This window comes from Cucumis sativus, chromosome 2 (assembly GCF_000004075.3).
Source record: "Cucumis sativus cultivar 9930 chromosome 2, Cucumber_9930_V3, whole genome shotgun sequence".
Classification (NCBI taxonomy): Eukaryota; Viridiplantae; Streptophyta; class Magnoliopsida; order Cucurbitales; family Cucurbitaceae; genus Cucumis; species Cucumis sativus.
In genome coordinates, this window is record NC_026656.2 from 19168235 (window position 1) to 19187794 (window position 19560).

Sequence of the window (19560 nt, forward strand, 5' to 3'; positions counted from 1 at the left end):
ATGTCTTTTATTTGTATTATCGTGTTAGAATGCATTTTTAAGACTTTCAATCTAGTTTGATAAATTAGATTGTGGAGAATTTGAAATATTGAAGTTAGGATTAAGTTCTTCGGGTTGTTAGTTATTTGTTTAATTGAGGCTATTCTTATTAAAAAATTACATAAATTTAGATCTATAGTGAAGGACAAGAAAAAGAAAATTGAGGATCCAAACTTAATATTACAATTAGCATTTGATATCACAATCAACAATCCGTTGTAGTCTAGTTGGTTAGGATACTCGGCTCTCACCCGAGAGACCCGGGTTCAAGTCCCGGCAACGGAATCCTTTTTATTTTTTAAGTATAATTCATGTATTCCAAGTTTTTGTAAGCTTCTTGTTCACACCAAGATTTTTTATGTCTCATATTTCTAGCTTCTAATCTTGCTTCGTCACCATACCCATGAATACTTTGAAGAATTTTGTTTAATTCAAAGCAATGCTTCTTATTCTCGTTGAACTTCATGAGAAATGCATTGGACATCCGCTTGTTGGCAAACCGGTATGCCGAAAAATTGCAACTTTGTTCTCCACAGGATCCGGCTTCATTCTCACTTGCTCGGGCGGTCCATGCCCATATGATTGCCTCCGGTTTCAAGCCTCGTGGACATTTCCTTAACCGTTTGCTGGAAATGTACTGTAAATCGTCGAATGTTGTGTATGCACGCCAACTGTTTGAGGAAATTCCCAACCCAGATGCTATAGCAAGGACTACGTTGATTACGGCTTATTGTGCTTTGGGGAATCTGGAACTGGGTCGAGAAATATTTAATGGAACTCCGTTGTATATGAGGGATAGTGTTTTCTATAATGCAATGATCACTGGTTATGCGCATAACGGTGATGGTCATTCTGCTCTTGAACTGTTTCGTGCTATGAGACGAGATGACTTCCGGCCTGATGACTTTACATTTACAAGTGTTCTCAGTGCTTTAGTGCTTTTTGTTGGCAATGAGCAACAATGTGGTCAGATGCATTGTGCAGTGGTGAAAACTGGAATGGGGTGTGTTTCTTCTTCAGTGTTGAATGCTCTTCTGTCTGTTTATGTCAAGCGTGCATCAGAATTAGGGATACCATGCTCAGCAATGGTTTCGGCAAGGAAATTGTTTGATGAAATGCCTAAGAGAGACGAGTTAACATGGACCACGATGATTACTGGGTATGTGAGGAATGATGATCTGAATGGAGCACGTGAAGTTTTTGAGGCAATGGTTGAAAATCTTGGGGCAGCATGGAATGCCATGATATCTGGATATGTGCACTGTGGCTGTTTTCAGGAAGCATTGACATTGTGCAGAAAAATGCGTTTTCTTGGAATTCAGTTCGACGATATCACCTATACGACCATAATCAGTGCTTGTGCAAATGTTGGATCCTTTCAAATGGGGAAACAGATGCATGCTTACATTCTTAAAAATGAGCTGAACCCAAATCATAGCTTTTGCCTGTCTGTCAGTAATGCACTGATTACTTTGTATTGTAAAAATAATAAAGTTGATGAGGCACGGAAGATTTTTTATGCCATGCCAGTTAGAAATATCATTACTTGGAATGCAATCTTATCGGGGTATGTGAATGCAGGGCGTATGGAGGAAGCAAAGTCTTTCTTTGAAGAAATGCCAGTGAAAAACCTTCTTACATTGACTGTGATGATTTCAGGACTCGCACAAAATGGTTTTGGAGATGAGGGTTTGAAGTTGTTTAAGCAAATGAGGTTGGATGGTTTTGAACCTTGTGATTTTGCATTTGCAGGAGCACTTACAGCTTGTTCTGTGCTTGGAGCATTGGAGAATGGTCGCCAGCTCCATGCTCAACTTGTTCACCTGGGCTATGAGTCAAGCCTTTCTGTTGGCAATGCAATGATCTCAATGTATGCAAAATGTGGAGTGGTTGAGGCTGCAGAGTCAGTGTTCGTCACTATGCCTTCTGTAGACTTGGTTTCATGGAATTCAATGATTGCAGCACTGGGACAACATGGACATGGCGTAAAAGCAATCGAACTTTTTGATCAAATGTTGAAAGAGGGTGTATTCCCTGATAGAATAACATTTCTTACCGTTCTTACTGCATGTAGCCACGCAGGGTTGGTTGAGAAGGGACGCCATTATTTTAATTCAATGTTGGAAAGTTATGGGATCACCCCTTGTGAAGATCATTATGCTCGAATGGTTGATTTGTTTTGTCGAGCTGGGATGTTCTCATATGCAAGGATCGTCATTGACTCTATGCCTTCTAAACCTGGTGCGCCAGTTTGGGAGGCTCTTCTTGCCGGTTGCCGGATTCATGGGAACATGGATTTGGGAATAGAGGCAGCCGAACAACTTTTTAAGCTAATGCCGCAAAACGATGGAACCTATGTGCTTTTGTCGAACATTTATGCTGATGTGGGTCGGTGGAATGACGTTGCTAAGGTGCGAAAATTGATGAGGGACCAAGCGGTCCGTAAGGAGCCTGCTTGCAGTTGGATTGAGGTTGAGAACAAGGTTCATGTGTTCATGGTCGACGATGATGTGCACCCTGAGGTGCTATCTGTCTACCGTTACTTGGAGCAGCTGGGCCTTGAAATGAAAAAATTAGGATATATCCCAGACACTAAATTTGTGTTGCATGATATGGAATATGAACAAAAGGAACATGCCTTGTCTACTCACAGTGAGAAGCTCGCTGTTGGGTTTGGGATAATGAAGCTTCCTCCAGATGCAACAGTCAGGGTTTTCAAGAACATCAGGATCTGTGGGGATTGCCATAATGCATTCAAGTTCATGTCTAAAGTGGCGAGGAGGGAGATAATAGTGAGGGATAGAAAGAGGTTTCACCATTTTAAGAATGGTGACTGTTCGTGTCGTGATTACTGGTGATTCTCCAAAATGGTCATAATACCACCTAAAACACGCAAGGAGATCATCTGTGAAATTGGACACCAAGTCGGTGGATTTGCAAGGGGAGTTGAATGAATTAAAATGAGAGGTTAGCTAGACAAATGACGTAATATTAATTTTATGATAAAATTTTATTTGTAGGCCCTATGTTTTGATTTTAGTTCTAGTTTAGTTCCCATGACTTTTAAATTTTCATCATTTAAAACTTACTAGACTAGCTTCAATGTTTTCAAACTTCATCGGCCTAATTGCAGTTATTTACATGTTTTGCCTCCTTTGTTGTTAAATTCCCTCAGTATCACTAACTTGGAACAGAAAGCTTAATAGGGTACTATTTTGTTTAGTGTATGACAGATTACTATTTTCTATACTTCACTTTATTCGGTTTAGATTTTTGAAATACAATTGTTGCTGAGAGTGTAACATTATTGAGCTTTGTTTTTCTTTTTATGTTCATCATACTTATTGTACTATTTGATCACCCACAAGTTTAAAAGAAGTGGTTTGTATTTAACCAGATTAAACCCATGAGCAGCCGTTGCTGGTTGCTGGTTGCTGCATATTGAGGTGGTGGGCTTCGGAGAATCAATTTAGCACATTTGAAGTTATTCAATGTCACTGCAAACTCACTAGCGCTTCGCTCCCCATTCTTTGTTTGGTGCACATCCAGTCCTTCCATCTATGTGGAAAGGTAAAGTTTTTACTTCTTCTTCTATTTGTCTTCTTCTAACAGGGATCCCTTAGAAATGGTATTGACCTATAAAGGCTCGTTAGTATTAGGTAAGTTGTTAGAAGAGGTTTGCTATAAATAGGTGTGTTAGAAAGAACGAGGATACTAATTATTTAGTTGGGTTAGGAGTTAGAGGTATCCATCTTAAAGAGATCGTGGATAGGAGTACCTCAAATTACTTGGTTTATCTTATATGTTTGGATGCTATTGCCTTTTCAATAGAGTATCAGAAACAATGGTCATCTTCGTAAATCTTTATTTCTGTTTTTCCTACTAATTACTTATATAGTGTCATTCTTGGAAAGTTGTGGAAACTAGAAAACAACTCATCACACCAAGACTAAGTAAGGGTAGGTTTTGAAAATTGAGCAAATCCGTAGAATGGAATCATGAAACTGATTTGTTTACACCATCGTTCAAGAGTACTGTTTTTATTCCAATTCCTAAATGAATGCAATGAGAAGATTTCATTTTGATATCTTTTCCTGAACATATAACCGTTCAACTGGATGAGGATCAAAAGGAGTTGTTGATTGAGAATCTATTGGAAGGTTCCACCCGTAATCACTCCACCATCGAGTAGGAATGTTAAAAAAAACCGGTAATCCAACTAACTTGGATTAACTAACCCAAACTGTAAATTGAAGAAAAAAACTAGTTGAGCTGGGTTGTGCAAGTAAGAAGTGGAGTTGACCCGACCCAACCCGATTATGTTGAATATATATATATAGCACATAAATATACGTGCTAATTCGGATTTGTCTAAATAAATTATTTATGGAACGATGAAAAAAACAAAAAAACTTGACAACTAATCTGGCAGACTTTTTGGGTTGGGTTGACTAAACTTATTTTTTTTTTTTGCTTGATGTCCCTAATCTTAAATGTTTAAAATTTCGAAATGGCGATGGCGGTGGAGGTGATGGCGGTGGAGGCTATGATAGAAATGGCGAATCCACTTCCTTGGTGGAGGCGGTGGCGGAGGCTATGATAGAAATGACTAAAGGTGACAATAGGGAGATGAAGAAACCGAGCTAAAGGAAATGGAGTCAGGCAGATTTCCTTTAGCTTGAGGAGAGTGATGTGAGCAGAAACCATGGAAGATTGTGGCTTCCAACTATGAAGTTGAAAATGGAATTTGTTAGAGAAGAAGAGAGAAAGGATTTTGGAATTGGAGGTTGGGATTATGAATGCTGATTTGAGAGAAAGTTGGATGAGTTTGAAGAAATGGAAGATTGGGAGTGAAAGATGTTATTTTGGTGAAGAATTGGAATTGTTTTGTGGTAGAAAATGGATTGAAAAGTGGGGATGACGTTCAAATTTGGAGTTCTAGAGGAAGTTGAAATCGTTTGTGTTTTGCCATTTTAAAATTGTCTTGTTAACACCATTGTGATTTGAAGGTAGGAAGAAACTCGAGTTTAGGTGTATTCATTTGGGTTGCCGTGCAATTCTCCCAATTTATTTTTATTATTTATTAGCTTAGTTTTGTTCATTGTTTTGATTTTAGTTTTTGAGCTATGTTTGGTTAGTCAAGTTTCTTATTCATCATTTTCATTTGGGTGTTTTATATAAACTATTCAATTCTTTGTTAACTAAATGAATGAGTGATAATTTTTTGGAGGAGAGATTTGAATTAGAGACATGGTATCTATTCATACTTCTTGGCAAACTAATAGTTATGGTTCTAGAATAAAGATTTAGTGTTCAAAAAATTATTTAACCAATTAATTATAACAAATATATATTTTATTCATTTATTTTATACTTTATTTTTATTAAAAAGTTTCACAAATAGAAAACTTGTTGATTGGTAATTAGAGGTGATTGTCGCTAAAATTGATCAACCGCTCGTACATAGTATGTACATATATAATAAAAATTATTCAAACCGGGGTTGTCGACCGTTGGGCGAAAATGGTTGCAAATTTCTGATAAATATCTAATTTTATTAATCATTAAAATTGTTGAGGCCATTTGCTTATAATGATAATTCAAAAATTAATTTAAAGTGATGTTTGCTTTTTTAAAAACCAATCTTATTTTATTGTAAAACATAATTATATCATATAAAAGTGAATCTTACAATAGAAAGTTATTTTAGTAAAAAAAAAAATTACTTTCAAATACGATTTAAATTCGTAGTTAACCTTGAAAACACAATCCTAATGGAAACTAATAGTTATATTTAATAAAAAACTAAAGTATATTCGACCAACTTTCTATTTAATAGTTATTAAACAAAACAAAAAAAAATCCACTAAAACAAAACTTATTAATTCAAACATTTAATATTGAATAAAAAATTTGAGGTTCAAATCTCTAGTTTGTAGATATAAAATAAATAAATCAAGTTAATTTAATTTAGATGATGGATTTTAAAAACAATTATTAAAAAAAAAAATCTTAGATAGATATCTTTTTGTTTATTATTGATTTTGACTAGGAATTAGTTTACACCTGTAAGAAATTGAAATGATAAGATATTAACGTTTCTATAAATAGCTTTACTAAAAAAATCTTTGATGATTAATGAAAAGAGAAAGAACAAACCGATTGCTTAGTGGGTTATTTTCCATATCCAAATTATAATGTAATGTTTGTTTTTCATAATTTCACAGCTGTAATTCTATAGATAATATATATATTTAGCAAAGGGTAAAACGGATAAGAAAGAGGAGGAGGAGGTGACAATGGTGAAAATAAAAATTAACCTCTTTTACAGCTGTACAAAGCCAATTCACACCAACAAATTTTCGAGCGTGAAAAATTGGTCAAGTCAACATTATGGTGAAATTACCAATTTCTTCTTTAAAAGGGTAAAATTACCAATTTAGTCCTAATTCATGTTTGGCTTTTGAGTTCCATATGTTATGTCTTTAATTTTAACCGGTAATGAGTTTGATAGACAAAAAAATTGAGCTGAAGTCGATCAAACTGAATTCGGTAGGTAAGAGTCGGTTTCGAAAAGTTTCAAATCGAGAATTTTCAAAAAAAAAAATTTCTAAGTATTAAATCGACCAGATAAAAATCGATCGACCGATCCTTACTTATCGATATCGAGATTGGTTTGAACATTTACTAAACTAATCTTGAGTGGCTGATGATCATCTCTAATTTCAACCAACCAAATCTTGCTAGTTTTAAAAATTAAGGAACTTTGGTCGAATCTCATTTTATATATATATATATATATACACACACACGAGTAGGGTTTACTCTTAAGATGTTCAACCTTCATTTTTTTTTTGAAGTAAGTTATAATTGAAACAAATAATTGTTATATATTTAGCCAAACAAAATATACTAATCAAAATTAGGTTTAAAGCACAAATTTTGAAATAATAGCTGCAAATATAATTATTATATTTGAAATAATTAAATATAGATCAACGTTCTAAAAATGTTTGTAAATATGGCAAAGGGACATCAGCAATACGATAGAAGTCTATCACGGATAAATTTTGCTATATCTACAATTTTTAAAAAAATGTTGCTACACACTTAATTGTTTTCATAAAATTGAAGTCAGTTATAACGAATTAATCAACATCAACATAGCTTAATTGGTTAAGATAAAGATATGTAAGGGAAAAAAATAAGAAAAATAAAAAGCATGATGGAGGGCAAAAACGTAAAATATAGCATTGATATAGTTGGAGATGGTAGTTATTTTTCAACGGTCCATTGGAATGCCAAGTTAGGAGATAAAAAAAAAGAGTAAAAAGAGGGAATGGTGAGGGCGGGAGAGAGAGGAATGGAGGCAAAAGCTTAGTGGTTGCTCTTCCCATTTTTTCTATTTTCTCCTTCCTCTCTTTTTCCTCCTTTATTTTCTGTTCACATCATCTCTTGGAGAGAAAAAATAACGACTAGGACGAGAAGGCGGGAAGAAGTCGATTCATCTTTCCATTTTCCCCGTTTCAACTCCGACTTTCCGGTAAATTTCATCTTCATTTTTTGCAGTTTCAATTTTCATGATGGTTCTTTCGTGATCATCTTAATGTGACATCTCTCTTTCGTTTCAGGACAGGGATCTTTGAGGTTTTCAGGAAGGATCCCTTGAAGGAGAGTCAATAAAATGGGAGGGGAAGAGCTAATAAAAGGTGTTATTAACAATTCAAATGGTCTTGAAGAAACAATTCGTGTTTCTATTAGGTTAAGACCATTGAATGAGAAGGAATTAATGAAAAATGACTCATCCGATTGGGAATGTATCAATAGTACCTCCGTTATGTTCAGAAGTACTTTACCCGAACGCTCCTTGTTTCCCCACTCTTACACGTTTGGTAAGCAAATTTATAGAAATATTGTCTGTTACTCAAAATCATTCTGAACATATTTTTCATTGAAATGACTTGGGGATTTTTGTGTTCTTTTTCAGATAGAGTATTTGGAATTGATAGTACAACAAAACAAGTTTACGAGGAAGGGGCCAGAGAAGTTGTTCTCTCTGTCGTCAATGGAATTAATTGTAAATATTATTTTTATCTATCCTTCTATTTCTGAACATATGTATACCATATTATAATAACATCATGAAATATTTAACAATGTCTTTAAATTTTTTAGCAACAATTTTTGCATACGGGCAAACAAGCAGTGGAAAGACTTTCACCATGAATGGTGTCACTCAACATTCTGTGGCAGACATTTATAGTTACATAGAGTCGGTGAGTTTCGAATTTAAAGACAGACATGTGATATTTCAATAGACATCATTGTCTAATACAGACTTAATTTGTGGATGATAGCATCAAGACAGAGAATTTGTGCTGAAGTTTTCAGCAATTGAGATATATAATGAAGCTGTTAAAGATCTTCTCAGCTTAGAAAATGTTCCACTTAGACTGCTTGATGATCCTGAGGTGCATAAACTCACTTCCTTTATTCTATTTATTCTTTTTTCTTCAATTTTCTTTTTGTTTACTTACAACAATCAACGAAGGTTTTAAGGGTATATAGCCTTAATGTTGCAGAAAGGAACTGTTGTTGAGAAACTTACAGAGGAGATCTTGAAAGACAGGAATCATCTCCAAGAGCTTATTTCCTTCTGTGAAGGTGAAAATATTTTGTAACTTTTTCTTTGTTAGAATCACTAAGAAAAATTACTAAAAATACGAGCTAGATGAACAAGAGGGGTCAAGTTAAAACTTGGAAACAAAATGAGTTTGTTACTACAAATTGGATCAAAAACACCCCATCTAAACATAATCATGAACACGAGGATCTACCTTGAAAAATGATTTTTTTACAATGTTTTAAAATTGATAGTATAGGTTCATACAAGGCCGGTTGGGTTACACTTATATTTGGGTTGCCACCTTGGAAAATGTTAATATACAAAGTGCCAAATTTTAAACACGAACAAAATATTTACCCTATTAGGATTTATGATTTTTGTGTTCTTACATACAGTTCAAAGAAAGATAGGGGAGACGTCTCTTAATGAAACTAGCTCCAGATCACATCAAATCCTAAGACTAGTAAGTATGCCATTAAATTTATGAATTTTCTTATTTGGTTTAAGTTTCTTTTCTTTCTTTGATTTGATTCCAATTAAGTAAAGTTTATTAAATGATGATTACTTGCAGACAATTGAAAGCTCCGCTCGCAAATTCAAGAAGTCGGAAAGTTCAAGCACTCTCACGGCTACAGTGGTAAAATAAATATATATAGAGATCATTTCTTGGGAGGAAATGAAAACACAAGACCTCATATATCATCATTTAACTCGTTCTTTCTTTCTTTCTTGTGCAGAATTTTGTTGACCTTGCGGGGAGTGAACGTGCTTCTCAAACAAATTCTGGTGGTACGAGACTGAAAGAGGGTTGCCACATCAACCGTAGTCTGCTGACTTTGGGAACTGTTATTCGTAAATTAAGGTTAGCTTTTGTTTCTATTTATCGTTTATCGTTTCGCATTTCAATAAAGAAAACCAAAACTACGTTCCATGATTCTTTCTTGTTTATAGTTTGAAAAAATGTATTGGGTATCATTGTCAAAGTAAAATAATAGAAGATCCATTTTGGTCCTCTACTTCTAAGTCTCGTTCTATTTTAGTATGTATACTTCCAAAATGCACAAGTTTAGTTTCATGCTTTTAAGAAATCTTAAAATTTCTCCTTGTAGTGTTACTTGTTAGTTTCAAGTTAATCGTTTGTCACATACTCCGTTAATGAATGAACTGCAGCAAGGGAAGGAATGGACACATACCTTATAGAGACTCGAAGCTAACACGCATACTGCAGAATTCTCTAGGTGGTAACGGTCGAACAGCGATCATTTGTACTATGAGTCCTGCACGTAGCCATGTCGAACAATCGAGAAATACTTTGCTATTTGCTACTTGTGCAAAAGAAGTGAGTACAAATGCACATGTGAATGTGGTAGTCTCAGATAAGGCATTGGTGAAACAGTTGCAAAAAGAATTGGCTAGACTTGAGAGTGAGATGAAGAACTTAAAACCACTTCCTCTCAAAGGTGATTCTAATTCCTTATTGAAAGAGAAAGAACTTGTAATCGAACAGGTGAGGATTTGCCTCCTTCCTACAACTTTTCACCCTATTTATATATCCATTATATATTATGAAAAAGCAGCTCTTTTTTATTCCCAATAGTTGGCTCTAAAGAAAAGTGATGCTTAAGAAGAGTCAGATGATATTATTAGGCACAATCTTTAATGAAAATGGAATGATTGTAAGATAAATAAGAATTAGAGGGTTGCACCCATTTTTGTTGCCAATCACAGTTTGCCAAGCAATAAACTTTTTTTTTTTGTTTAATGAACTTTTTTCCTTCTGTTGTGACTGAGTTGAACTGCAAAAATGGGTGCAGTCTAGTTAGCCAACAAGTATAGTTCTCTATTATCTTGTTTATGTGGCCGCTCATGTAATAGTGCCTTGTTTTGTTTTGTTGTAAATACTCAGATGGACAAAGAGATTAAGGAATTGACTCGACAACGCGATCTTGCTCAATATCGAATTGAGAACTTGTTGCATTCGGTTGGAGAAGATAGAATATTTAAGTTAAGTGAAAGTACAGTACATACAATACCAGATCTAGTTGATCTAGATCTAGACCTACGTTCTGATGACTCAAGTTTCAAAGCTTTTGATGAGTCAAGTCTCAAAACTTTTGACACATTTACTGCACAAGAAGAGAATAGCCCTCACAAGATTGATCCTCTGTTCACTATGAATCATGAGGACGATTTTCTACTAGATAGCAGTACTCCTGAATTGGCTGGACCTGATCCTTATCAGGACTGGGAAGAGATTGCTGAACGCGTTCATGCAAATTCCGAAGATGGGTGTAAGGATGTTCAATGTATTGAACTGGAAGAGTTAAAAGAATTAGTAAATGAAAATGGTGATTTAACTTTAGCTACATGGGAAGACAATGAAGGGCAGATGATTAGTAGTTTTGACATTAATCCAGAGACATACCCTCAAAGGAGGAATAAGGAGATAATTCCAATCAGCAAAGGTCATACTTATGATGGTTTGATTCCAAAAGCTTCTGAGATAGGGAAAACGTTGAATTGTATAGTAAATCTTTATCCTTCTGAGCAATCTTTCAACTCAATCGAAGCAGCGAAAACTCGTTTTCAGAACTTAAAGTTGGAAAGAAGCAAAAGTTGTTTGACTGTTCTAATGACCATTCCACCTTCTACTTTGATTGAAAAGGTAAAAGAGGATAAGAAAATTCGAACTGTCGGATCTGATGTGAACTTCTCTGGAAAAGCAGAAGGTAGTCGAAGAAGGCGCGGTTTAAGCTGTGGAAATTTGGGGGCAAATTTGGAGGCAAATTTGGACACCAAGGACTCACAGTCTGTATGTAGTCGATGTTCGGATACAAAAACTTTACAAATAATAGAAGAAGATGATGATGATAATACTAGTGTTCTCAACTTTGCTACTGGAAAAAGAGGAAAGAGCAAAAATCGGATGAAGAAGCGATCTGGTTCGGTGAGTTCGCTTTCCTTTCGTATTTTACATATTTTTTTCATTCTCTTCTGTTCTTCTTGGGAAATTTCTATCTTATCATCCTAATGAATGTATATGACAGAGGTTGGGGAGTCTCTCTAAAAAGGAAGAACCTATAGAAGCCACACTAGAAGTTCAAACGCAAGAGGAAAAGGAACTTCAGGCTCATTCTGAATGGATTCTTGAGTTTCAAGGTCAACAAAGAGATATAATCGAGCTTTGGGATGCTTGCAATGTACCATTGGTGCACAGATCTTATTTCTTCATCCTTTTTAAAGGAGACCCTACTGATGCTGTATACATGGAAGTAGAGCTTAGAAGGTTGTTCTTTATAAGGGAAGCCATTTCTCGATCAGTTAATGGATCAGGAAGGGGCGACGCCGTCACACAAACTTCAAGGTACGTTCTTGTTATTCTTCTTTTCAGTTTTGTAGAGTTCCACCTAAGACAACTTTTAACATTCCATATCCATATTTGGCATTTGCTTATGAAACTACACATCAAGTTTCCTTTTAAGGGACTATGAGTTCTTTTCACAGAAGAACATAGATGGTTACATACTGAAAGAAACAAGAAGATGCATATAAGGAAATAGCATGAGAAAGAGAGTCCACATTTTGAAACATGGATGAGTTCATCCATTGTGATTATTCATACTATAATATTTTTCTTTTTAAAATTGGAGCACAGCTTGAAGGCTCTAAACCGGGAAAGAGATATGTTGGCGAGGCGAATGAAAAAGAAGTTCACAGTGAAAGAAAGAGACGCCCTTTACGTGAAGTGGGGTATTGACTTGAAGACGAAGCAACGAAGCATACAAGTGGCACGAATGTTATGGTCGAGAACGAAGGATTTCGACCATATAAACGAAAGTGCTGCCCTTGTAGCAAAGCTCATTGGATTTGTGGAACCTAATCAGGTTTCTAGGGAAATGTTTGGGCTATCCATTTCACTCCAATCCTTAGATCACAGATCTTTCTCATGGAAAAGAAACATGTCTCTTCCCTTTTGAACTTTGTACCAATCTTAGTACATAATTCTTTTTTCTTCTTTTATGTCTCTACTCATCCAGATTTGTACAATCCAATTAATCATGTAATGAAAATTCCCTAGAAATAAAATGGATAAGATTCTCTTTATTTGTCACCTTTGATGCTGTATTTTGTCAGTCTAATTGATTTCTTGTTCATCCGTATATAAACACTTGCAAAACAGATTATTTATCATGGGGATTGAACATTTTGCTGCTTTGGTTTCAATTGGTAAGAACATGAGAGCATCACTCCTACAAAATGCCCAAAAAGATTTGATTTTGTTAACCATTGAAAGATCATTAAAGTACATATAAAGTAACTTTCTATCTAGCCATCAAAATGGACATCAATATTGCATTGTTCAATTTGTAGATATATTGACAATGGATATTTTGGCTCAATAGGAGATGAATGCTCGATAAGGACGCACATAAAACACTTAGGAGTCATTTGTTTATCGAAAATATAGATAAATATTCAAATGTCCAGAGTTATAGATGTTCAACAATTACATATGTGCAACATCATTATATAACCATGTTTGTTTTGTAGAAATATTTTTTAGGAGTCTATCAATATCTATTATTAATAGAATCTGAAAATTTTGTTATAACTTGTAAATATTTCGTCAAATTTGATATTTTTGAAAATTGTGAAATTTCTACCCAATAATGTTTTAAATTTATATAATGTTTCAAGAATGCTATTAATTAATATAAATCAACTTACCTAATATTTTTTTAAAAAAATTCAAATAGTTTTATTATTTTATTTGTTAGTTTTTTCAATAAAATCATATATTAGATTAAGAATATTATAAAAATATATATTCATTTAGATTTAAATTTGAATCTTTTTTTATCTAAAAAGAAAAACAAATGCCATATAATTAAAGAAAGCAAGTTACATTGTAGACAATATTTATTTTAATTATAATTTGTTTAAAAAGAATGAAATTTATATTTATATGATAAAAAGAATATTAAGAAAGCAAAAAGTGGAGGTTGGGAATCTCAAGAACCTAAGGAGAGCATCCAAAACTCTACCAGATTCTCGAGGGCATTGTAGGATGTTCAACAATCTTCAAATGTTCGAACCTTTTACATTGACTCTTTAGTTTTCTTGAGATTGATCCGGATTATCATAAATAGTAACATTCGGATGAACAGTATGACAAAAGTAAAATTGAACTGCTAAAAAAACGGTTAAAATGAATTTATTAACACAACAAATTCCTTAAGTCTTGACAAAGTGCCTCTTCCCACCTCTCTTCCTCTTCATAGAAACACTAAAAGGCTATGGTAAATAACAACCCAGAAGAAATGCATTTACAGGCTAATGATATATTACAAACAACTATCTAATTATGATTCAAGAACGGCACCTTTTGTAATTTTCCATCCAGAAGTTAGATATGACAGCTCGTATCTCATTGTATAGGTTTTCTGGTTTGAATCGTTGTGTTCTGGATGGTCTACATCAATGAGACGGGCTGATTCTTCAAGAGTTGCTTCCACCGTGGCACGTCGACCATCAAACGACACTGTTACACTGTCAATGGTCAGGTTTGAGAGTGTGTAATCGTAGAACCAACCGAGTTCTGAAATTTCAATTGCACGATCCGTCCAGATCTTCAACATCTCACCATCTAAAATCTGGAAAAGATATCAGAATCTCATTATGTTTGCTTGAAGTGAAAGCATATAGTGAAGCAACGCATTCAGTCCAAAACATGACGAGTTAAAATCAAGTTTGAAATCATAGGAAGGATGACATGTAGCTACATATAATTGTGGGAAGACATTAATTACTCTGAAATTTAATAAACTCTTAACATGGAATGATGATAGAGAATTACTTTACCCTAAAAATGAACAAGAACTATCTTCCTAACATACAGCTACAACATCCATTGTAAATCACCATCACAAAGGATAAATAAGTGTTATATCCTTCATATAGCTTGTAATGAAACTTTTTGTTTCTTAAATAAGACACATATTGATGGTAAGGCATCTCTACTGTCTATCTAAGACACATATTCTTAAAAAACGAAAACTTCTATTTGCTTTCTGTAAGAAGTGCACCAAATTGAACACTCAAAAAAGGCCACTATAACCTGATATAACGCCCATTGTAGATAGTTTTATTCAAAATAGTTTATAGCAAATTGATGATAGGTGAACTCGCATCTGAAAAGATAAAACACCCCAGCAAAAGAAATAAGATCGTTGCTATGAGGAACATTCCCTTAGAATTGCAAGGATGTTATAGAGACAATCGTGTACCTTCACGATAAAACTAGAAAGGTTTTTGTCCTATTTTTATTTTTACATTTGTGTGAAGGGGAAGAGGAGAGGCCATTGTCAAAATTCTTCTGCAGCTCACAACGAAACAAAAACAGGATAATCTAATGTGTACAAGTGTGGAACATCCATACCTCTGATAGTTTTGCAAGGCAATGTTCAGGTCCAAAAGCCATAGACTTGATGCTCTGCCATTTGCGAACTAGACCTTCTGCAATTCGTGCATCCATTCTGGATGGCTCCTCGCTGGATTTTTCGACTTCAGATGCTGCACAAATAAAAATCGGGTAATGAAACTCAAAGGCCAGTTTCCACCCATGAGTTAGGAGAGAAGTTCGTAAATCATTAGGACAAGTTGGCGATTGGAAACTGAAATAAGATCTGGTATCACCATTTATAGTGAAAAAGTTATAAAATCCACTAAAACACCTTTACACATTCACCTAGACCTTAGAGTTGTGCCATAAGCCTTTAAGAAAATCTCTCTTGGACCAATCAAATTCATGCTACACTTTCAATCTGCCGGAATTACAATGGAGGTGCATCTAGAAAACTAAATAAACATCACATAATCAGTATTTGAATTCTCCAGAGCACAAAACCATTTTCAACAAAAAATTTGACATTTACAAGTAAACACGCTATTATAGGACAGGTATTGAGAAATTCTAAACAAAGAAAGCTGACATTAGTTTTTTTTTTTTAATTTCCGTAAATATTTAGAACATACCCACACTGGTAGTGGATGCAATTGGGGAACCAGCTTCTTTAAGCAGAGCAGTTGTGTTATTTCTAGCAGGTAAAAATCTCAAACCAGCCAAAGTCAATAACCCAACTGCCAAACCAGCACACATGATCTTCACACTTGCATCTTTAATTTGATCGGTAATTGGTTGTTCATCATTTCTTTCACCAGCTTCAGTTCTCTCAGAAACCTCAGAAAAGTTAGTACGTTCATTCTCATCAAAGTTCACTAAAGGCACCTGACTATTTCCAGCAGGAAAAACATATTCCATTTCTGCTTCTGCCTCACGCCTATAACTGTTCTGAGTGAGGGGAAACACCTTCCGCAGTGCCTGAATTGCACTGGACTTCACATGATCAAGAACGGCAGTAGCCTCAGCACCAATCTTCACTATAGCTGCTGCTGCAGCTAGGGGCGATCCATTAACTCCTTCCAGTTTCTCTAAGTACCTCAGAACAGTAGGATCATCATAGTAATCTCCGAGTTTAAAATAAATATTTTTAGTGTCTCTAAATCTGGAGAACACCACTTCTGCCAACCATGTCTCCAACAACTTACATAGCCCCGGAAGGTCATTTTCATCATCACCCTTCGAATTTTCAAGGATAAAATCTACAATAGCTGGATTTCTGTAAGGAGAGTTATCACTGTCTAAGCCCAACCATGATCGACACTCATCAAGTTCTCCACCTAGTAGGGAACATAGCCCCCTCTCAAGAGCAAAATCAACCTCGCGAGGTGCATATGCTGTGACAGCGGTCCCACCAACAGCTTCCTTAGTTTGCTGAAGTTGTTGGAAGAGGTTGTCAGCATCTTGGATAAGGTGCGGTTTTTTGCCAACAAAGACCTGTGCCACAAGTGCAAGTGCCACTCCATAAACTTCAAAACTTTCTGCAGGAATATTTGTTGGTGTGGCAACAAAGAGATCAACCTTTCAAAAAAAAAAGGGGAGGCTTAACGTTACAAGCAGAAAAGGGAAACACGAGGATAATAATTTAGAAAGATTTCAATTCTGCAAGAACCTGCTCTGATGCTGTCATTTGTTCAAATGCCTCGTTCATAAAATCTTCACGGGTGAATCCACCAGCAATAGCTGTTGCTCCCCCTCCTCCAACAGCCCACAGAATATTCCGCACTCCATGGAGACCCTCTTCCCTTCTGGTTCGCCACTCATCATCAAGGGGTAAAGCTAAAAGTTCCAGAACACATCGAGGTGTGATCTCTTCCAATGTCTCATCAATTTGTGCAAGCAAATCTGGTGCAAGGCTACTGGCACCCTCCTCCTGCACTCCCAAAGGTACGTGTTCTTCAATCAATATAATATAACTATATCTCAAACATGACTTTTGTGAAAGCCAATTGGCGTAGTTGATTTTATGCCTTTTTCTCATCGTAAATCAGTACTTAACGTTTGAGATCAATGATCATCTTTATTTGAATTCACAACTTAATTCACTCTCCAAGAGAGAACGTCATCCAGAAGTATCGAATGCTAATTAGTGCAAGAAAATGTAAAGATACTTAAAAGCCCACTAGAAAATGGCAAAGGGCGGATTGAAGAATTGCAATCAAACATTTACCTGCAACAACTTCAAGGCTCTCTCGAGCACTTCGCAACCCTGAATAAAATCAGGTGGAGATAATGCCATAGCATCCCTTGATATGTCAACATAAGCAAGAGCGAGGGCCAGGACAATATCTTGCTTGAATGACTTAGGCAACCTGTCTCTGAGTAAGCTCTCTCCAATTTCAAGAACCAGTGCTGTCTCTCCAGCTTCTTGCAACACACACAAAGCACCAGGAACCTACAGATTAACAATTCCCATCCAAAACATCTGCTCAGTTGCGATTACAACAGCAAACAGAACTGGTTCGGATAAAACATAGGCACACACAAAAGTTGAAGCTTCACAAATTAAACTATAACAATTTGAAATTTGATACATTATTAAGAACACAATTTAACTCAACTAAACAGTAACCACAACCGAGTTACACATGCATTGTAACATAGCCAAAATCGAAATAAACATCACCTTATCGAAAGGAACTTGCGTGAGAATGGTACCATCTTCATCATCTGAAAGCCCTTGATTGTACTCTCTTCTCGAAGTATGGTCTGCCAAGGTTTCGCAAGCTGCCTGAAGAATCTGCCGGCGACTTATCAGAGTCTCCTGGCTAAACCCATATTGCGGCGGCTTCGAAACTCTAGCTTCGTAAGCTCTCCTAATTCCATCTCCAAGAAAATGCGTCTCAGCTCCAAGAACTCGATAGAAATCGATGGGGATTGTAACTTGGCGCTCGGTTGAGGCAATTGGGGGAGGGAAAGAAGGGGAGAGAGTAACAGCGGTGGAGGAGAGAGAATGGGAGTGGTCAGAGGAGGAATCGGAGAGGAATTGGAAATCTCCGAGTAGTCGCTCGGCCCATTTGCTAGCGGCACATTTCACGGAGGCGTTACCCCCGCCGGAGTGGTTGAGCCGTCGTGGTTTAATGCGTGGAAATGTGAAAAGTGAGCGGCTGTGGAGACCGGTGGTTGTGTGGCTCAACATTGTTGTCGTTGGAATGCGTATTTTTCGACGGAGCCAAGTTGAAAGGCTTCTTCTTCTTCTTCTTCTTCTTCTTCAGTGAGTTTTGGAATTTCTCTGTAAAAATGGCTTTCAGTTCGATTCGTGGATTCTCATGAAACTCCAACACTAATCAACTGTTTAATCATTCCCTAAATTTCAAATTTCTTATAAAGCAATTGTATAATGCTTAACAACAATTCCGTTGTAGTCTAGTTGGTTAGGATATTCGGCTCTCACCCGAAAGACCCGGGTTCAAGTCCCGGCAACGGAAACTCTTTTTAAATTTTTAATTTCAAAATTTCTCATAGAAAGATATTGTTTTACCAAAATTTATATCTACATTTAGATACATTCTTTTGAATATGAATCAAAATTTTGGCCTTTTAATCTCATAAGAAAAAATTTAACTTGTTCATCTTCTACACTCAATAACTCGAAGTATTTTTAATGTCTTCAAATAAAATTTTAATCTATAAAGTCTTAGGATCAACTTCATGTTTTTAAGTTTTATATTCTTCAAAGTATCTATCATTTGTAAGGGCTCCTCAATTTATAGAAATTTCAAAATTTTCAATCTTCAACAGCTTTGAAGAGTATTCTAATCTTCTACAAGTTTTTCTAGTGGCAGTTGGTTTTAATAGTTTTGAACCTTGAAGTGTTTTGGTATTCAAAGTATGTTCAATTTGATTAAGAAATTAAGAAGCTTTTGATTATTTGTGAATTCTCATCCAATCTTCAAGAGTTTAGGTGTTAATTTCTCTCTATGTTATTTTTATAACGAAGACAGACAAACAAAGAAAATGAAAGGTAATGAAAGATCAAGTACTTCAATTGAGTTATGTATTCATTGAAGTAGAGACCTTCCAAGTATTTTTAGACAAATAAGAAACTAATCCCCAATGCACTAACCTTGAAATTCAACCAAATTATCAAAAGTTCTCCTCCACCAACCACAAAGTCATCTGGTCACTATCCTCCTATTTAACTAGCACTACTCTAAATAAAAGTTATAACTTCAATTAAAGAAAAATGTTAATTAAATCAAATTAACTTTGCTCTAACTTTTAACAGTTTATGTAAATAACTTTTTTATTATATCGTTACAAAATCAAAATATCACATGTGAGTATAGTATGAATAATAAGCATCCAAGTTAAAAGGTTTATTTTTCTACATTTTTGCAAGTGTTTGTGAGTAATTCAAAAAAAGTGTAAATTTGTAGGTTCAAAATGTATAATTAATCATTTAAATTTAATTTAATATTAAATTTTACATATG

At 35.3% G+C, this 19560-nt stretch overlaps 3 protein-coding genes and 2 non-coding genes across 7 annotated transcripts; 4 read left to right on the forward strand and 1 right to left on the reverse strand.

Annotated features, from left to right (window-relative positions):
• Window positions 1-251: 251 nt before the first annotated feature.
• On the forward strand, window positions 252-324 carry TRNAE-CUC. Its single transcript has one exon. It is a non-coding gene; the product is annotated as a tRNA-Glu (tRNA).
• On the forward strand, window positions 306-5271 carry LOC101212916 (pentatricopeptide repeat-containing protein At1g25360). Of its 2 annotated transcripts, none has more exons than XM_031881538.1 (2): window positions 306-3006; window positions 3454-5271. In XM_031881538.1, exon 1 carries the CDS (start codon window positions 504-506, stop codon window positions 2895-2897), a length of 2394 nt encoding a protein of 797 aa, XP_031737398.1. In that variant the 5' UTR covers window positions 306-503; the 3' UTR covers window positions 2898-3006; window positions 3454-5271. The 2 variants fall into 2 exon arrangements, with proteins under 2 accessions (XP_031737398.1, XP_004152765.1); XM_004152717.3 differs by having other exon boundaries at window positions 308-3006; window positions 3437-5271.
• Window positions 5272-7241: 1970 nt separating this feature from the next.
• LOC101212680 (kinesin-like protein KIN-7F) lies at window positions 7242-12776 on the forward strand. The gene is made up of 13 exons (XM_004152716.3): window positions 7242-7582; window positions 7671-7931; window positions 8027-8116; window positions 8215-8315; window positions 8397-8510; window positions 8622-8703; window positions 9061-9128; window positions 9237-9302; window positions 9403-9527; window positions 9836-10172; window positions 10572-11612; window positions 11713-12029; window positions 12321-12776. Exons 2-13 carry the CDS (start codon window positions 7724-7726, stop codon window positions 12640-12642), a joined length of 2871 nt encoding a protein of 956 aa, XP_004152764.1. The 5' UTR covers window positions 7242-7582; window positions 7671-7723; the 3' UTR covers window positions 12643-12776.
• Window positions 12777-13844: 1068 nt separating this feature from the next.
• Window positions 13845-18405, reverse strand: LOC101212436 (protein ACCUMULATION AND REPLICATION OF CHLOROPLASTS 6, chloroplastic). 2 transcript variants are annotated; one of them, XM_011651343.2, is made up of 6 exons: window positions 17752-18403; window positions 17296-17520; window positions 16738-16998; window positions 15701-16646; window positions 15105-15238; window positions 13845-14319 (listed from the first exon to the last, which is right to left on the reverse strand). In XM_011651343.2, exons 1-6 carry the CDS (start codon window positions 18262-18264, stop codon window positions 14029-14031), a joined length of 2370 nt encoding a protein of 789 aa, XP_011649645.1. In that variant the 5' UTR covers window positions 18265-18403; the 3' UTR covers window positions 13845-14028. The 2 variants fall into 2 exon arrangements, with proteins under 2 accessions (XP_011649645.1, XP_031737212.1); XM_031881352.1 differs by lacking the exons at window positions 13845-14319; window positions 15105-15238 and adding an exon at window positions 15333-15523 and having other exon boundaries at window positions 17752-18405.
• A 75-nt stretch (window positions 18406-18480) lies between these two features.
• TRNAE-CUC lies at window positions 18481-18553 on the forward strand. The gene has a single exon. It is a non-coding gene; the product is annotated as a tRNA-Glu (tRNA).
• Window positions 18554-19560: the final 1007 nt, after the last annotated feature.